A 15,326-nucleotide genomic window follows, 5' to 3' on the forward strand; every position below is an offset into this window, starting at 1 on the left:
GAAGTGAAGCAAGCAAAGTGTATACATCTGTAATGTCCAGGAATGGGGAAAAGAACCCTTGCTGTTTAAAGCAAGTGTGAATGTTGCAATTGGGAAGCTTGAATAGCATTTGAGTAGCCATGAAGCTGCAAGGTCAAATTTCAACAGAAAGGAGGAAACCAGGAAAATGAACAAAATCGGGTTAACAGTATTAAAAAGCACCAGAATCAAGACAATAAATAAATAACAGTACTCGAAAACAGAAACTCCAGACAACAAACCATCAAGTGCCAGTTAACACCTCCCAAACAGAAGGTGCCTCCAGGCAACAGAGGCCAGGCTACCTCTATGCAGATACCCTCACTGATTGCCTTTGCAGCTTCATAGCTACTCAACACTATTCAAGCATGCTAACTGCAACATTCACACTTTCTTTAACAGACAAGGGGTCTTTCTCTCACCCTGGACATTATTCCACAGGTATATATACACTCCACTTGCTTCACTGCCAACAGACTTCTGCAGAAGCCATTAGCCACAGATGCAGGCGAAACGTTAGGAGAGAATGCTACCGGGAAATTGCCATACAGTCCAAAAAAGGCACAGCAACCCAGTGATTCCGGCCATGAAAGCTTTCGACAATACAGAATTGTTGATGTTGTTATTATTTGTGACTATTATCTTCATATATATTCCTGGTTCATCAGCCAATCAGCTATGGGAATAAGGGTGTTTCCCCAATAAAGCATTCTTCTCCCTTCTAGCCATGAATTGTTTGCAAGGATTCATTCTCTGCAATGCCGGAAATTTAGAGAGGAAAAGAAAACAATTACAGTAGAGTCTCACTTATCCAAGCTAAACAGGCCGGCAGAAGCTTGGATAAGCGAATATCTTGGATAATAAGGAGAGATTAAGGAAAAGCCTATTAAACATCAAATTAGGTTATGATTTTACAAATTCAGCACCAAAACATCATTTTATACAACAAATTTGACAGAAAAAGTAGTTCAATACACAGTAATGTTATGTTGTAATTACTGTATTTATGAATTTAGCACTAAAATATCACGATATATTGCAAACATTGACTACAAAAATGGCTTGGATAATCCAGAGGCTTGGATAAGTGAGATTCTATTGTATTTAGTGGCATAGGATTCATTTCTGGAAGGTTAGAGATGTACCACAGAGTCTTTCATGAGGGTTTGTACACTGCAGAATTAATGTAGTTTGACATCACTCAAGGCTATGGAAGTTGTAGTTTTGCAAGGCCTAAATTCAGCCTTCATTGCCAAAAACGGCAGGTGCCTCCTCACCAAACTTCAAGCTCCAAAGATTCCACAGCCTTGAGCTGTTGCAGTTAAAAGTGGTGTCAAACTGCATTCGTTCACAATCTCGGAGGATGCCTGCCATAGATGTGGGTGAAACGTCAGGAGAGAATACTTCTGGAACATGGCCAGACAGCCCGGAAAACACACAACAACCCTGTGATCCTGGTCATGAAAGCCTTCGACAATGCATTTGTTCTACAGCGTGGATGCACCCGATGACATAGACACAACTCCAACAGAGGAGGGTATGATATCTTCTACTTTCCAGGCAAGCTGGACTCCAATTCCCACCATCCCCAAGCAATGCATTGATTGAGGATGATGGGAGGTGTAGAGGATCCAGCTTGGTGAAGGGAAACGAGAAAGCAAGAGAAAAGACGGAGTGTCCCCAAGAATGTATCTCCTAACTACCTAGATGCCGCATCAGCCTACAAAGTTCCCGGAGATAAACACCTTTAAAAGGTATTCTGCAAAGTTTAATTGGCAGCGTGAAATTCCGTAATCACGGCAAAGTGGCCCAAGCCACGCCGAGGTAATACCCAAATGCCAGCAGCTGGGAGAAAGGCTTTGAGTAAGAGGATAAACATTGTTTTACACATAATCTCTTGACAGGAAACACAGAAAAGACTTGAGCCTCGTCCCCGGAAGAAGAGCGTGAAGATCTGGGGAAAAGGAAGGAAGGAAGAACCCATTGGGGGCACGAAACCAAGTTGTGCAAATGGGGAACACAGACTTGCATTGCCCATTGATGTCCTCTTTCCAATGAGCAGTGTCTCGTGACAGTTAAAGTGGTGTCAAACTGCATTAATTCCACTATGTGGATGCACCCTTGGTTGAAGTCAGCTTAGTTCATGGGTGGTGCCGGAGCCAGATATGACCCCCAAAGCTTTCAGCTGTGCCCACGGACTCCTTTAGTTTTTCCTAACCTCCCAAAACGCTCTCCAAAAGATAGAAAAGCTCTTCTAGGAATCTAGAAGATCTAGATGGTCATCTGTCGAGGGTGTTTTGATTGTGCTTTTCCTGCATGGCAGAAGGGGTTGAACTAGATGGCCCATGCAGTCTATGATTCTGCAGATACCATGGACTGCAAAAAAGACAGGTTTTGGAGCATATAAATGCTCAGGAGACATAACTGCTTTTGCTGCACATGAACATAAATTTCTACAAAAATGGACACATGGTCAGCTTGTTGTAGTTGAGCCAGTAAGTAATGTTGCAAGCAGTAGTAGGAGTACCAGTAGGGGGAAAAGGGCTACTTGTGAGCAGGAGTCAGATGAAGAACAGCAAAGGAAAAGGATCCGGGATATACTTATGGCACCTACTGATGAAGACACATTTGAAGGGTTTTCAAGTGGCGGGGAGTCGATGAGTGAGGAAGGAGATGTGGTGGATGGGAATAGAGGCACCAAAAGGGTTACTCGGGAGCAGGAGTCAGATGAAGAACGGGAGAGGAAGAAGATCTGGGATATACTTACTGCTCCTACAGATGATGAGTTGTTTATGGGTTTCTCTGGGAATGATGGGTCTGGGGGTGATGAGGATGGGGAGAACACAATGGATTGGACTAAGGTACAAAAGATAAGGGATATATGTGCAGAGCCAACTTCTAGTGACACGTTTGTGGGGTTTTCGGGACATGAGGATTGGCAAAAGGAAGATAAATCCGAGTCATGGGGAAACCTAAGTCTTGACAGAAGATGGAGGAACTGGAGGGATGGAAACGGGTTCACGTGTGAAGACAAGGACAGCTGTAGGAGATGATGATGGGGTGGAGCCCAACTCATCGGATGATGATGTGTAAGTTAAAAGTAGGCTCTGAAATGGGGAATCTTTGCAGAAAGCAAAGTGTCAGTGGATTTGTCGCTGCCTGTTTTCCTGTTGGGTTTTGGGTTCGGGTTCTACAGCCTGGCGTTCGTGGTTCCGGTGGTTCTTCAACTTGGACTGGCTTATTGCGAGTAGCTTTCTCCCTTCCTGGACTCTTGGACTGACTCGACTACGGCTTTGTTTGACCACCTTAAAAACAATGCTTATTTGGACTTCCTCTACGATGACGCTAGGACCTTGGCTGGCTTGGATAACTCCTTTTTGCATTTAACTCTTTGGGTACAGCGCTGCTTGTTGGAACTCTTTTGGTTTCAGAGCTGTTTGCTTGCTGTTTGCTTTGACTGTGTTTTAATCCGGGTTTTCTTTCTGTTTAATCCAGGTTATTTTCCGTTTGCTTTTTGGAGCCCAGTTTGGGTAAATTCTTTGAGTTTTGGCCAGAGACACTGAAGTTAAGTGTCTCTGAGGATATTATTGTTTTGCAATAAACCTTTTGTTGGACTAAAAGGTGTGTGTGGCTCTTTAAGGCCTCTGTGTCGTGACACAGCTTCTATTAAAGCATATCGTAATAAGACTCCCCTTTGCACTCTCGTTCCATTGTCCTCCCTCCTTTCCTCCCTTTTCCCTTCTCTTCCATTTCTCTCTCTCTTTTTGGGGATCCCTACTTAAAGACCGTATCCCATTGTCCCCTGGAGACCCCCACCCGCTCCTCTATCGCAGAGCCAAGTCCTGGAAGAGGCCATGCATGCATCGCCGGGCGAAGCCAACCCAGCCATTTGTCAAGCCTTTTCCCAGAGGTTGTCATCTCCTCCGCTGCTGTAATGAGGCCTCCGCGCTAATGAGCCGTGAAGCCGGACACGGAGGAGGTGGAAGGCGTTTGCAGACTGTTTTGCCAGGCTGCGGACCCTGCGAGAGACAAGGACGGGCCTCCCTATTTCATCCTTTAAGCGCAGAAAGGCCAGACCGGACTGTCACGCTCTGCAGGCCACGCAATAGGCATCTCCGCTGCACAAGCCTCATGCTAAACTGAAAAGAGATCAGGAAGGCATATTATTATTATTTTAATGGGTTGCTGTGAGTTTTGCAGGCTGTATGGCCATGTTCCAGTAGATGTTTCGCCTGCATCTGTGGCTAGTGGCATCTTCAGAGGTCTGCTGGCAGTGAAGCAAATGGAGTGTATATATATCTGTGTCATAATGTTGGGAGAAAGAACTCTTGACTGCATAAAGAAAGTGTGAATGTTGCAATTAGCAAATTTGATTAGTATTGAGTAGCCACGAAGCTGCAAAGTCAATCAGTGAGGATATGAAAATAAACAAAATTGAGTTACCAGTATTAAAAAACACTAGAATCAAGACAGTAAATAAAGAACAACACTCAGAAACAGGGGAACTCCAGACAGCAAACAATCAAGTGCCAGTCAACACCTCCCAAACAGAGGGTGCCTCCAGGTAACAGGCTACTCTATGCAGATACCCTCACTGATTGACTTGACAGCTTCATGGCTACTAAATGCTATTTAGGCTCACCCAGACAAAGGATGCCTCCAGGCAACAAACTTTTCAAAGGGAACAAATTCAAAGGGAACAAAGGCCAGGTTACTCAAAAGCTTGCTAACGGTACACTTCACATGAATTGTGTAATTACCCGGGCTTGGCCCCATGTAAGCCGCCCTGAGTGCCTTTGGGGAGATGAAGGCGGGATATAAAAATAAAGTAGTAGTAGTAGGAGTAGTAGGACTAGTTGTTGTTGTTGTTGTTGTTGTTATTATTGACACAAAGACATAGGATGACAGAACAAACAAGATAGATATGCTGGATGTCATATCACAAAATCACAAGTCGAACACTTCCCAAGTGTCTAGGACTGTGTGATGTATTTTTGGATGATGCGCGCACATCCCAGTAGGGTGGCCTTTTGCAGTTGACAGATCGTAATTTTGTCAATGTCTATTGTTTCCAAATGCTGGCTGAGATCTTTTGGCACGGCACCCAGTGTGCCCATCACCTGCACTGGTTTCTGCCAGAGTCTTTGAAGTTCGATCTTGAGGTCCTGGTAGCGGCTGAGTTTTTCCTGTTGTTTTTCATCAATCCGACTTTCACCCGGTGTGGTGACATCAATGATCCAAATCTTTTCCTTTTCCACAACTGTGATGTCTGGTTATCATCATCATCATCATCATCATCATCATCATCATCATCATCAGACAATGGTTCTTTCCTCCCACCCTGGAAATTCCACAGGTATATACACTCCACTTGCTTGACTACCACCAGATCCTCTGAAGATGCCAGCCACAGATGTAGGCAAAACGGCAGGAGACAATGCTGCTAGAACACGGCCACGGAAACCACACAACACCCTTTTAAAATTGCTTTTTAAACTTATTATTATTTCACAGAGAGATGGTTCTGAGACCAGAGACAAGAGTTACACTGGGTCAGCGAAGGCCAAGCCAAGCTGCTAGAACATGGCCATATAGCCTGGAAACCACACAATACCCCTTTAAAATTATTATTTAAACTAATTATTGTATCACAGAGAGATGGTTCTGGGCCCAGAGGCAAGAGTCACACTGGGTCAACAAAGGCCAAGCCAAGAAGGCCCCTCAAAGATCTGGAGGAAGACTTAGGACTGAACTTGTTCCGGCTGCAGCAATGTTGGGGCGCGAGAGAAGATGTGCAGGAAAGACACGGCTGGATGGTGAGGCTCTTAACAAACAACAAAAGCCATCAAGACACACGTTTTAATCCTTACTTAACAGAAACTGCTCGTTAGTGAACATCTTAATGCCATTCTTTAAATTAAACAGCAGCCATTGTTTCAGGCTTTATAGTCAAGCGTTTCTAGCTGAAAAGTGGGGCACGCTTACACACGGGGGGCCCGGGTGTTGCTACTCTCGGATCTGGGGTGGAGAAGCGTGGCCCCATTTGACTTTATCAGAATGTTTTGAATCTGTTCAAACTATTATTATCCCTCCTCCCTTATTTGATTCATTTAAAGCCCACTTTTCTCCCATTACTGAGACTTGTTAAAGTTATTTAAAAGCCCATCCTAATCAGTTTCAGGGTGGCGTAAGAATATTTTGACTTGCAAGTGAAGGCAGAACAAGGAGACACTCATTTTCCTGGAAGGAAGTTCAAAACCTGGAGGCAACCACTAAGAAGTCCCCGTCCCCTTTCTTTCCACTAAAACGCTCCCGAGAAAATGGTGGGAATGAGAGAAGGGCCTCTTCAGAAGATCTCAGAGCTCTTAAAGGGGGCTCATAAAGGGGAGCTGTGCACCTTCAAGGTGTTTATTGACTTACAGTGATTCCATGGATCTCATAGGGTTTTCTTAGGCAATAAGTGGTTCTGCCATTCCTTGGAAATTCTCATGAGTTTTGGGAAGGTTCTTCTTTGTGGACTGCTAGTCTACAATCCCGTAGTCAGCACAATGACCGTCCAAAAAGACACCTTTACCCATCTTCTGGGAATTGTGGTCTTTGGCATTTGAGGCGAAAGGACCAAGGTCAGATCCTGTGTGTTTACATTTCTTGTTCTCTTAAATTGCATTGCGCTTTTGTGATAATTGGATTGGATGAACTTGTATGATTGGGGTCTGCCATGGCTGAAGACACCACCCTAAGAAATTTGGAACCTGGAAAACTGCATTATGGAGAAAACAAAGGAGGTGAAGATTGGATTATTTGTGGCAAGAAAAATGCTGATGAAGAAAAACTTGTCAGGGTTTGCAAAGGCACTGTGTTGTGTGTGTTAACTGGAAAATAAAGTGCATGAAGCCGATCGGCTGAGCCTGCAAAGATCTGGGGATTAATTTGATACTGTTTCTGTTCTGCTGCTGCAGAACCAGTTTGGACAAGTTTTCAGTTACTGATTGAGTACTGTTGGTGAAGACAGCAGTGTGTCCTCAGAGAGGCCTTGCTATTTTGAGGCCTATTTGCTGCTGAGAAAAAAGGGAGAAGAACCAGGACTGCATTCTTCTCTGAAGCAGATTTGTAGACTTCTGTAAGTGATCAGAGGGACAATTGTAAATACTACTTTTTTATCTCTTGGAATCAGTAAAGTTCCTGTATTTTTGTTCTGCAAACCTGAGTAACATGTTATTGTTCTGTGGGTGACTCTGGATCGCGGGCTTCCATTTATCAGCATCAATCCGCTACAAAACAGTTGAACTTCTGACATAACTAGAAACTTTTGGTGTAAACAGAGACATGGCCAGAGACAACGACTCTTTAAGGTAAGTAAATCAGAAACAATGGCTCCTTACGTGAAGGAAGAAAAACAACATCTGTTCTGCAAACGATGGAGCTACAGCACGTCTGAGCTGAATGACAGGTTGTCAGACTATCAAGAACAACAACAGCAAAGAGGTTCCACATAAGGAGACCCCTTTCTTCTTGGAATATGTGTCAGATCTGTAAGAAATGCAGACTCTGGGCACCTGCCTCTCTTATCCCACGGAAGGGGCGGTGAGTATGCATGTGTTGAATGTATGGGAGTGAATGTATTGTCGAATTGCTGAGTTGCTGTGAGTTTTCTGGGCTGTATGACCATGTTCCAGAAGCATTCCCTCCTGATGTTTCACCTGCACCTGTGGTTAATGGCATCTTCAGAAGTTCTGTTGGAAGTGAGGCAAGTGGAGTGTATATATCCCCGTGGAATGCTAATTCAAGCTTGCTAATTGCAACGTTCACATTTCCGTAAAGAGACAAGGTTTCTCTCTGCCACCCTGGATATATACCCTAGCCGCCCCGAGTCCCCGTTGGGGAGATGGTGGTGGGGTATAAATAAAGTTTTATTATTATTATTATTATTATTATTATTATTATTATTATTATTATTATTAGTCTCACCTCCAACATACCTCTGAAGATGACAGCCACAGATTAGGAATTGTGTGGTTTGAAGTCCAAAATATCTGGAGGACTGAGTTTGCCCATGCCTGCCCTAAAGGCTATTATAACTCAATCCAATGGAAATCCAAGAGCAGGGTTTTACCGAACTGCCTCCTCTTCACAAGAGGTTTTGCAAGGCAAAGTAAAGGGATCAAGCAGCGGTCCTGAATGCCCAGCATCCCCTGCCTCCAGCTGCAGTCTGGCTGGTCCCCAGGACACGACTCAGGTGTCTCAATTAGCCGGACTGGCTGTGGATCTCAATAACTCACCTGCCCAGCGAAGCAAGGCAAGGGAGATTGGACTCCCTTCTGAGAGCAAAGTCTGCTCTGTGAAGTCTCTATCAAGGTTGGCCCTGGCTCCCCTTCGCCCCCTCATTCAGTGGAAATCCAAAGTACAAGGCAGGCGGCATCTGGGATATCTTCCCCAAACACAATCATCCACGTAATGTGTGATAAGTGAACTATCAGGCCCCAAAGAGCATGTCTTTGGGAGAAGTAGACTCAACACAGGATAAAACCAGAGGTCTTAGAAGCCTAGAATTAGAAGAGACCCTCAAAGGACATCCAGTCTAAACCCATTTTGCCACGCAGGAAGACACAATCCAAGCCTGCCCGACAGATGGTCATCAGAATCTCCAAAAAAGCTCAAAAGAAGCATATTCACAGATCTCACCATCTGGAACTTCTTTCTAATGTTTAGGTGGAATCTTTTTTTCCTGCTATTGGAACCCACGTCCTAATCTAGAGCAACGAGAAACAAGCCTGCTACCTCCTCAATGGGACAAACTCTTAAACAGTGAAACATGGCTCTCAAGTACACGGGATGCCTTAAACCTACACCTGTTGATAAACTCTACAAGTTAGCTGGCATTGCCCCTCCTGACGTGCGACGGGAAGTTGCTGCTAATGGTGAGAGAAAAAAGGTCGAACATTGTGAAAGCCACCCACTGCATGACTATCAGCCTCCTCCCACCAGACTCAAATCAAGGAAGGGCTTCATGAGAACCACCACTCCCTCCTCTTGATGTTCCTCCAGCAACAGCAAGGGTGTCCCTCTGGGCAGCTAAACCTGGCAATTCTAACTGGATGGCCCCCCACGAGGGTCAACCAAGAATGGGCAACTTGGAAGTCCCTGAACAGACTCAGAAGTGGAGTGGGCAGATCAAAAGACAACTTGGCAAGGTGGCACTACCTGGAGGAATCCTCCACCTTGTGTGACTGTGGAGCTGAACAAACAACTCAGCATATGTATGCTTGCCCACAATGCCCTGCCTCATGTACGGAGGAGGAGTTGTTTAAAGCTACAGACAATGCGGTTGCTGTTGCCCGCTTTTGGTCCAAAACTATTTAGTTGCTTGTGATTTCTTTTCTTTTTTTATTTTATTTCCACTATTTGAAATGTATTTGCTGTACCAATGCTTTTGACACGAAATAAATAAATAAGTACACTCTGAACCTTCTGACTAGTACTGCCTGGAGTTTGTTTTACATATGACTGTGTATAGATATAACAACAACAGCAGCAGCAGCAGCAGCAACTGCTGCTGCTGTTTCTATACTGGCTCTTTCAGTAGTTTGTGACTTAAAAATGCATTGCTAAAAACTTATGAAATACAAAAATGAAAACCGGATTACAAAATCAAAAATATAAACCCAAATCCAAATCCAAATTGTGTTACAGACACAGGCCCTTTCTACACTGCCATATAAAATCCAGATTATCTGCTTTGGACTGGATTATATGGCAGTGTAGACTCATGTAATCCAGTTCAAAGCAGATAATCTGCATTATATGGCAGTGTAGAAGGGGTCACAGAGGCTACCACAACAATTGGCAAGATCCAGGACAATGGAACCTGGATGCATTTTGGAAGAAACTTATAGTTCAGAATGTTTTTGTTTACTTCTCCAAGGCTTACCTGACCTGGATGTTTCATTTCTAATGTGCCTATAGCCAACTTTGAATACGAAATATGTTGACTTGCTTGTCTTTATTTTTTTTGTGGCAATGGAATGCAACCTTATCCTTTCCATGTTATTTCTGCCTCCAGTATCAAGTTTTATGTTTAAAGATGCCGTGCCTAGGAACGATTTTTAGCGTATCGGTATATTTTCAAATTCTTTTGACTGTTTGAGATGATTTCAAGCGACTGAAATCAATGTTACCCAGAGATTTTGTCATGTAGGATGCGCTAGAAATATTTTCATAAATAAAATGGATAAACAAAACCCGATGGCCGACAAAACCTGTTTGGATGTCTACAAATCCACTGGATCCTAATTCAGGTCACCCAAAGAAACCCCATTAGCATCTTGCAAATGTTGGTGCTCTTTTAGTCAGGTCCCAAACCAGTACAGATGCTGAAATCTGACTATTTCTTGCAATGTTTGTGCTCGGAGGGAGAAAAAGGAACAGCGCCGAAATCTGCAACACATTGGGTGGATGGAAACTTCTGGGTCTTTGTGAGCAAACACTTTTTGGGGGGAGGGTGTTTGTTTGTCTCCCCGGGGAGGGCCTGTTTGTCGGAGGGGAACCGGGAACAACGGGAGCCACAAGTAGTTTGGCGTCTGCAGCAGCGCCTGACGTGCGCGTCACACTCCAGTGCTGGGGAGTCGGGCGAGGAAAAAAAAAACACGACTGCTTTGGAGGTGACATTTGCAGTTGGCTCATTACTCTTTTCAAAAGAGTTTGGCATCAAAGAGACAGCTTCAAACGACAAGCTCAGATGTGCATATGCAAGAGCTAATTAACCGCCAGGCGGGGAGGAAGAGGAGGAGGAGGAGATGGGAAGGGGACCAGCCTCCATGCGCTTCCACCAGCAACGCAAACTGGTGCATGCTTTGTCCCTTCAATGGCACTGGAAGAGAGTTTTATATTGATTGGAAAGGCCCAACCATTTATATCTAGGCCAGGCCTCTTCGATCTATGGCCCTCCAGGTGTTTGGGGCTCTGACTCCCAGAAGCCCCCACTGCCTGCTTCTTTGACAGTCAATATTGTGGGAACTGAAGTCCAAAATACCTGGAGGGCCACAGGTTGAAGAGGTTTAGTTTAGGGCAGTTTAGTATTCCAGATCTTTTGGGCAGCTCCCAGAATGTCATTGGACAATGAAAGGGCCATGGTAGAACAGTGGGCTAAACTGCTAGCTGCAGGAAATCTGCTGACCGGAGGGTCGACAGTTTGAAGCCGCGAGTCAGGGTGAGCTCTCACTGTTAGACCTAGCTTCTGCCAGCCTAGTAGTTCGAAAACACGTAATGCGAGTAGATCAATAGGTATCGCCTCAGCAGGGAGATATAAAAGGGTGCCCCATGCAGACATGCTGTCAACACGACTGGAGAGGTCTACGGACAACAGGCTCCTTGGCATTGAACATGGAACAAGAGCACCTCCCCATGGCCAGAGTTGGGCATCACCTCGAGACGCTGGAGATGAAAGGGGAAGGTCTGTGTATTGTATGTTGTTGTTGTTCATTGTGAAAAAGACATTGAATGTTTGCCTTATATGTGTAGAATGTAATCCGTTCTGAGTCCTTCTGGGGTGATAAAGTGGAATATAAATAAAGTGCATTATCATCATCATCATCATCATCATCGTCGTCGTCACCACACTGATTGGAGTGTTGGTACAGCATTTCTAATCATGAAAGAAAATACTGTTTGATGAACATGTGGTATATTATAATATTATGATGTAATACAATGTAATAATAATTATAATTCACTATTATAATTGTATCTTTATATTACATGCAATATTACTAATAATATTGCGATATAGTTGTGTAATATAATATATTCTATGTATATATACTTGTAAACCGCCCTGAGTCCCCTTTGGGGTGAGAAGGGCGGTATATAAATGTCGCAAATAAATAAATATATTGATAGTACCTGGGTAATAACTGTGAATGTGATGATGCAATACCCAAGGGATTGTGAGTCATAGCCATGTGAGGGTGATTGCAAAGGGGTCGCATCAGCCAGTGTCCCTTACTGATGACTTGTCAGCAAGTGGCTATATAAGGAAGATGACAGAATCCATCTTTCTCTCTCCTGTGTGACTCAGTGTGAGTATCTGCCTATGTTATAGGGGACTATCCGAGATCTGTTTGCAAGGACAAGACTGAAAGAGGATCTGCATATCCTGATTATATATTTGTATATATTGCAACGGTGACGATTAAAGCCTCTAGATATTTTGGATGAACACCTGAATCCGTGAGTAAATAGTGTCTAGATAAGGTCAGATGCTGGCAGTTGGACTCTGCTGATAGACAGACTGAAGTGTGTTTTTGCTGAGAAAGGACTCTGTTGTATTTTGCGTACTTCTGGGACACTTCAGGGAGGTCGCAATTTGGAAACTATAAATCCTTTCACGGAGCCATCCTGCAACAATTCTTTGGGGAGTTGAACTCCAAAGTCACACAGAGTTGAACAAGACCCCAAGGGCCATCCGGTCTAATGCTTTTCTGCCAGGCGGAAAGACACAACCCAAGCCCTCCTGATGGATGGCCATCCAGCCTCTGTTCAAAAACCTCCAGAAAAGAAGATGTGACCAGATTTCCAGGCAGTAGCACACTCCATTGCAAAACAGCGGAAAGAAAAGAACGAGAGGAAAGAAAAGCTCTGGACCAGGCATGAGCCAACTTTGGCCCTCCCTCCAGAAGTTTTGGACCTCAACTCCAGTAGGCTGTTAGGAATTGTGGGAATTGAAGTCCAAAACACCCGGAGGGCTGAAGTTTGCCCATGCTTTTGTTAAATCATTCTAGTCATCCTTCTCCCCAGAAAGATGGTCGCTTGAGGCTTCATCCCTACCTTCGTGCTCTTTCTCGGAGGTCCCCACCTTCTTGATTTTCTTTGGGGACTTCATAAAGAGCGGGAAGATGGTCCTCAGGCCCAGAATATCCACAAACTTGTGGCAGTTGTCCGCCCCTTCGGGCCCAATCATGGCGTGGTCCAACACTTTCAAGGCGCTGCTCCTGGAAATTTTCTTCTCTCTGAGGAAATAAAGAAGAACGAATGAAGGATTAATGTTAGATCAGTTTGGGGGTATATTGAACCAGATATCCTCCGCTACAAGAGAAAAGATTCATGATGAGGCTTCATGGAAAGACGAACAAGTCACAAAGTCCAGGAATTAAGCTTCAGAGGAAAAACAGGATCTCAGGCATCTTAAACTTCATTACCTTTTTTTTTAAAAAAAAAAAAAAGAAGAGAACTAACCAGTGAATATTGGTTGACCTACCAACAAATCTTAAAAGAAACTGATAACAGAGAATTAACCATCAAATCATATGAAGAAATTAAGCAAGAATACAAACAGATAACTTGGTTTCAATATTTCCAAATAAAGCAATGTTATAAAGAGGATACCAAAACGAGTTTTAAAAGAGGACAAGGACTTTGGGAAATAATAATGGGAAGAAATAAAAAATTGATAAAAATATTATACCACCAAATTTTAGAATGGGCTATTGAAGAAGAACAAATTAAAGATTGCATGGTGAAATGGGCCAAAGATATTGGATATAATATTACATTAAAAGAATGGGAAGTAATATGGACCAAAAAATTAAAATTTACGGTTGAAATGGATATCAGGGAAAATTGGTATAAAATGCAATACAGATGGTATTATACTCTGGTAAAGTTAGGAAAATTCGACAAAAAAGGCTCAAACAAATACTGGAAATGTGGCAGAGAAATTGGAATGTTTATCCATCAATGGTGGGAATTATTTATTTATTTTATTTATTAAACTTGTATACCACTACTCCCAGTTTGGCTCGGAGCGGTTTACAGAAATAGATTAAAACAATACACTTAGCTTTAAAAAACAATAAAAACAACAATAAAAACAGACATATGTTGTTGCTGTATAAATTTACCTTAATTTCCTCTTGCAAAACAGTTAAAAACTTTTGGGAGAAGATCCATCAAAAGACACAAGAAATATTAAAAATAAAATTTAAATCAGAATCTAAAATGTACCTATTGGGCTTAAACTGAACAAAAACCAAGATAGAATGTTTTTTCATATGAGAACTGCAGCGAGAATATGGAAAGAAAAGAAAATACCAACTGTAGATGACTGGATCCTCAAAGTATTGGACATAATACAAATGGACTGCCTGAATTAAAAACTAAGTGACGGGAATAAGAAAACTGATTGGTCAGGTTTTAGAGACTTTATTAAGAAGAATGGAAATACATTTTTCATAGACACATCCAGTTTGTAAAGAACGCTGCAGAAGGAGGTAGCTTGGAATTTATGGATAGAAGAATCATAAATGACGAGTCTGAACACTTGAGAGACTGATGGGAAGTCATTGGACCTTTTTTTTTGCTTCTTCTTTCCCCTCCTCCTCCCTCTCCCCTTTTCTCCTTCCTGCTATGTTTCATTCTTCTTTCCTGTAACACATTTTGTCCCCTCACTTTCACTGTATAAAACTCAACCAACACTATGGCAAAAAAAAAAAAAAACCAAACCCCTCATTACTTTCCTTCTTAACAACTAAACAGACTCCTTTGCACCATATCAACCTCCAGAGAATTAGTAATGTACGCATTTACATATTAAAATGGCTATATCCTGCCACACAGCACAAGATCGTTGGGAAACTTACAGGAAAGGAAATTTAATCGATTTACAATCTTTAAAAAGATAACACTATGTAACACTATTTTTGTTTCTGGGTTATTTATTTATTTATTTATTTGAGAAATTTATATCCCGCCTTTCTCTGAGCACAGTCCCAAGGTGGCTACAACAGATTGAACCTAGTTTGTGGCAGCCACAAAAACAAAGTTTCTGGAGTACAACTACTTTCAAAGTACAGTAGAGTCTCACTTATCCAACATAAACGGGCCAGCAGAATGTTGGATAAGCGAATATGTTGGATAATAAGGAGCGATTAAGGAAAAGCATATCAAACATCAAATTAGGTTATGATTTTACAAATTAAGCACCAAAACATCATGTTATACAACAAATTTGACAGAAAAAGTAATTCAATATGTAGTAATGCTATGTAGTAATTACTGTATTTACGAATTTAGCACCAAAATATCACGATGTATTGAAAACATTGACTACAAAAATGTGTTGGATAATCCAGAACGTTAGATAAGCAAGTGTTGGATAAGTGAGACTCTACTGTAAGTTCCACACAATTAAACAGGACATAAAGGAAAGACAAACAGGGCAATCAGGAATATAATTAATATAATAGGGCACAGATGAAGGGAGAAACGAGCACTCTTGAAATTAGACATCTTTAAAGCTTTTGATGCAATAAACC

At 42.6% G+C, this 15,326-nt stretch overlaps 1 protein-coding gene across 1 annotated transcript in view; it reads right to left on the minus strand.

The window, feature by feature from the left end:
• The window catches only part of ctnnbl1 (catenin beta like 1), a 168,888-nt gene that overhangs the window by 35,918 nt on the left and 117,644 nt on the right, over positions 1–15,326 (minus strand). Inside the window, exon 11 of the mRNA XM_062979756.1 lies at positions 12,841–13,022. Within this exon, the coding sequence (XP_062835826.1) occupies positions 12,841–13,022 (182 nt within the window). The remainder of the gene's footprint in view (positions 1–12,840; positions 13,023–15,326) is intronic.

This window comes from Anolis carolinensis, chromosome 4 (assembly GCF_035594765.1).
Source record: "Anolis carolinensis isolate JA03-04 chromosome 4, rAnoCar3.1.pri, whole genome shotgun sequence".
NCBI classification, from domain to species: domain Eukaryota; kingdom Metazoa; phylum Chordata; class Lepidosauria; order Squamata; family Dactyloidae; genus Anolis; species Anolis carolinensis.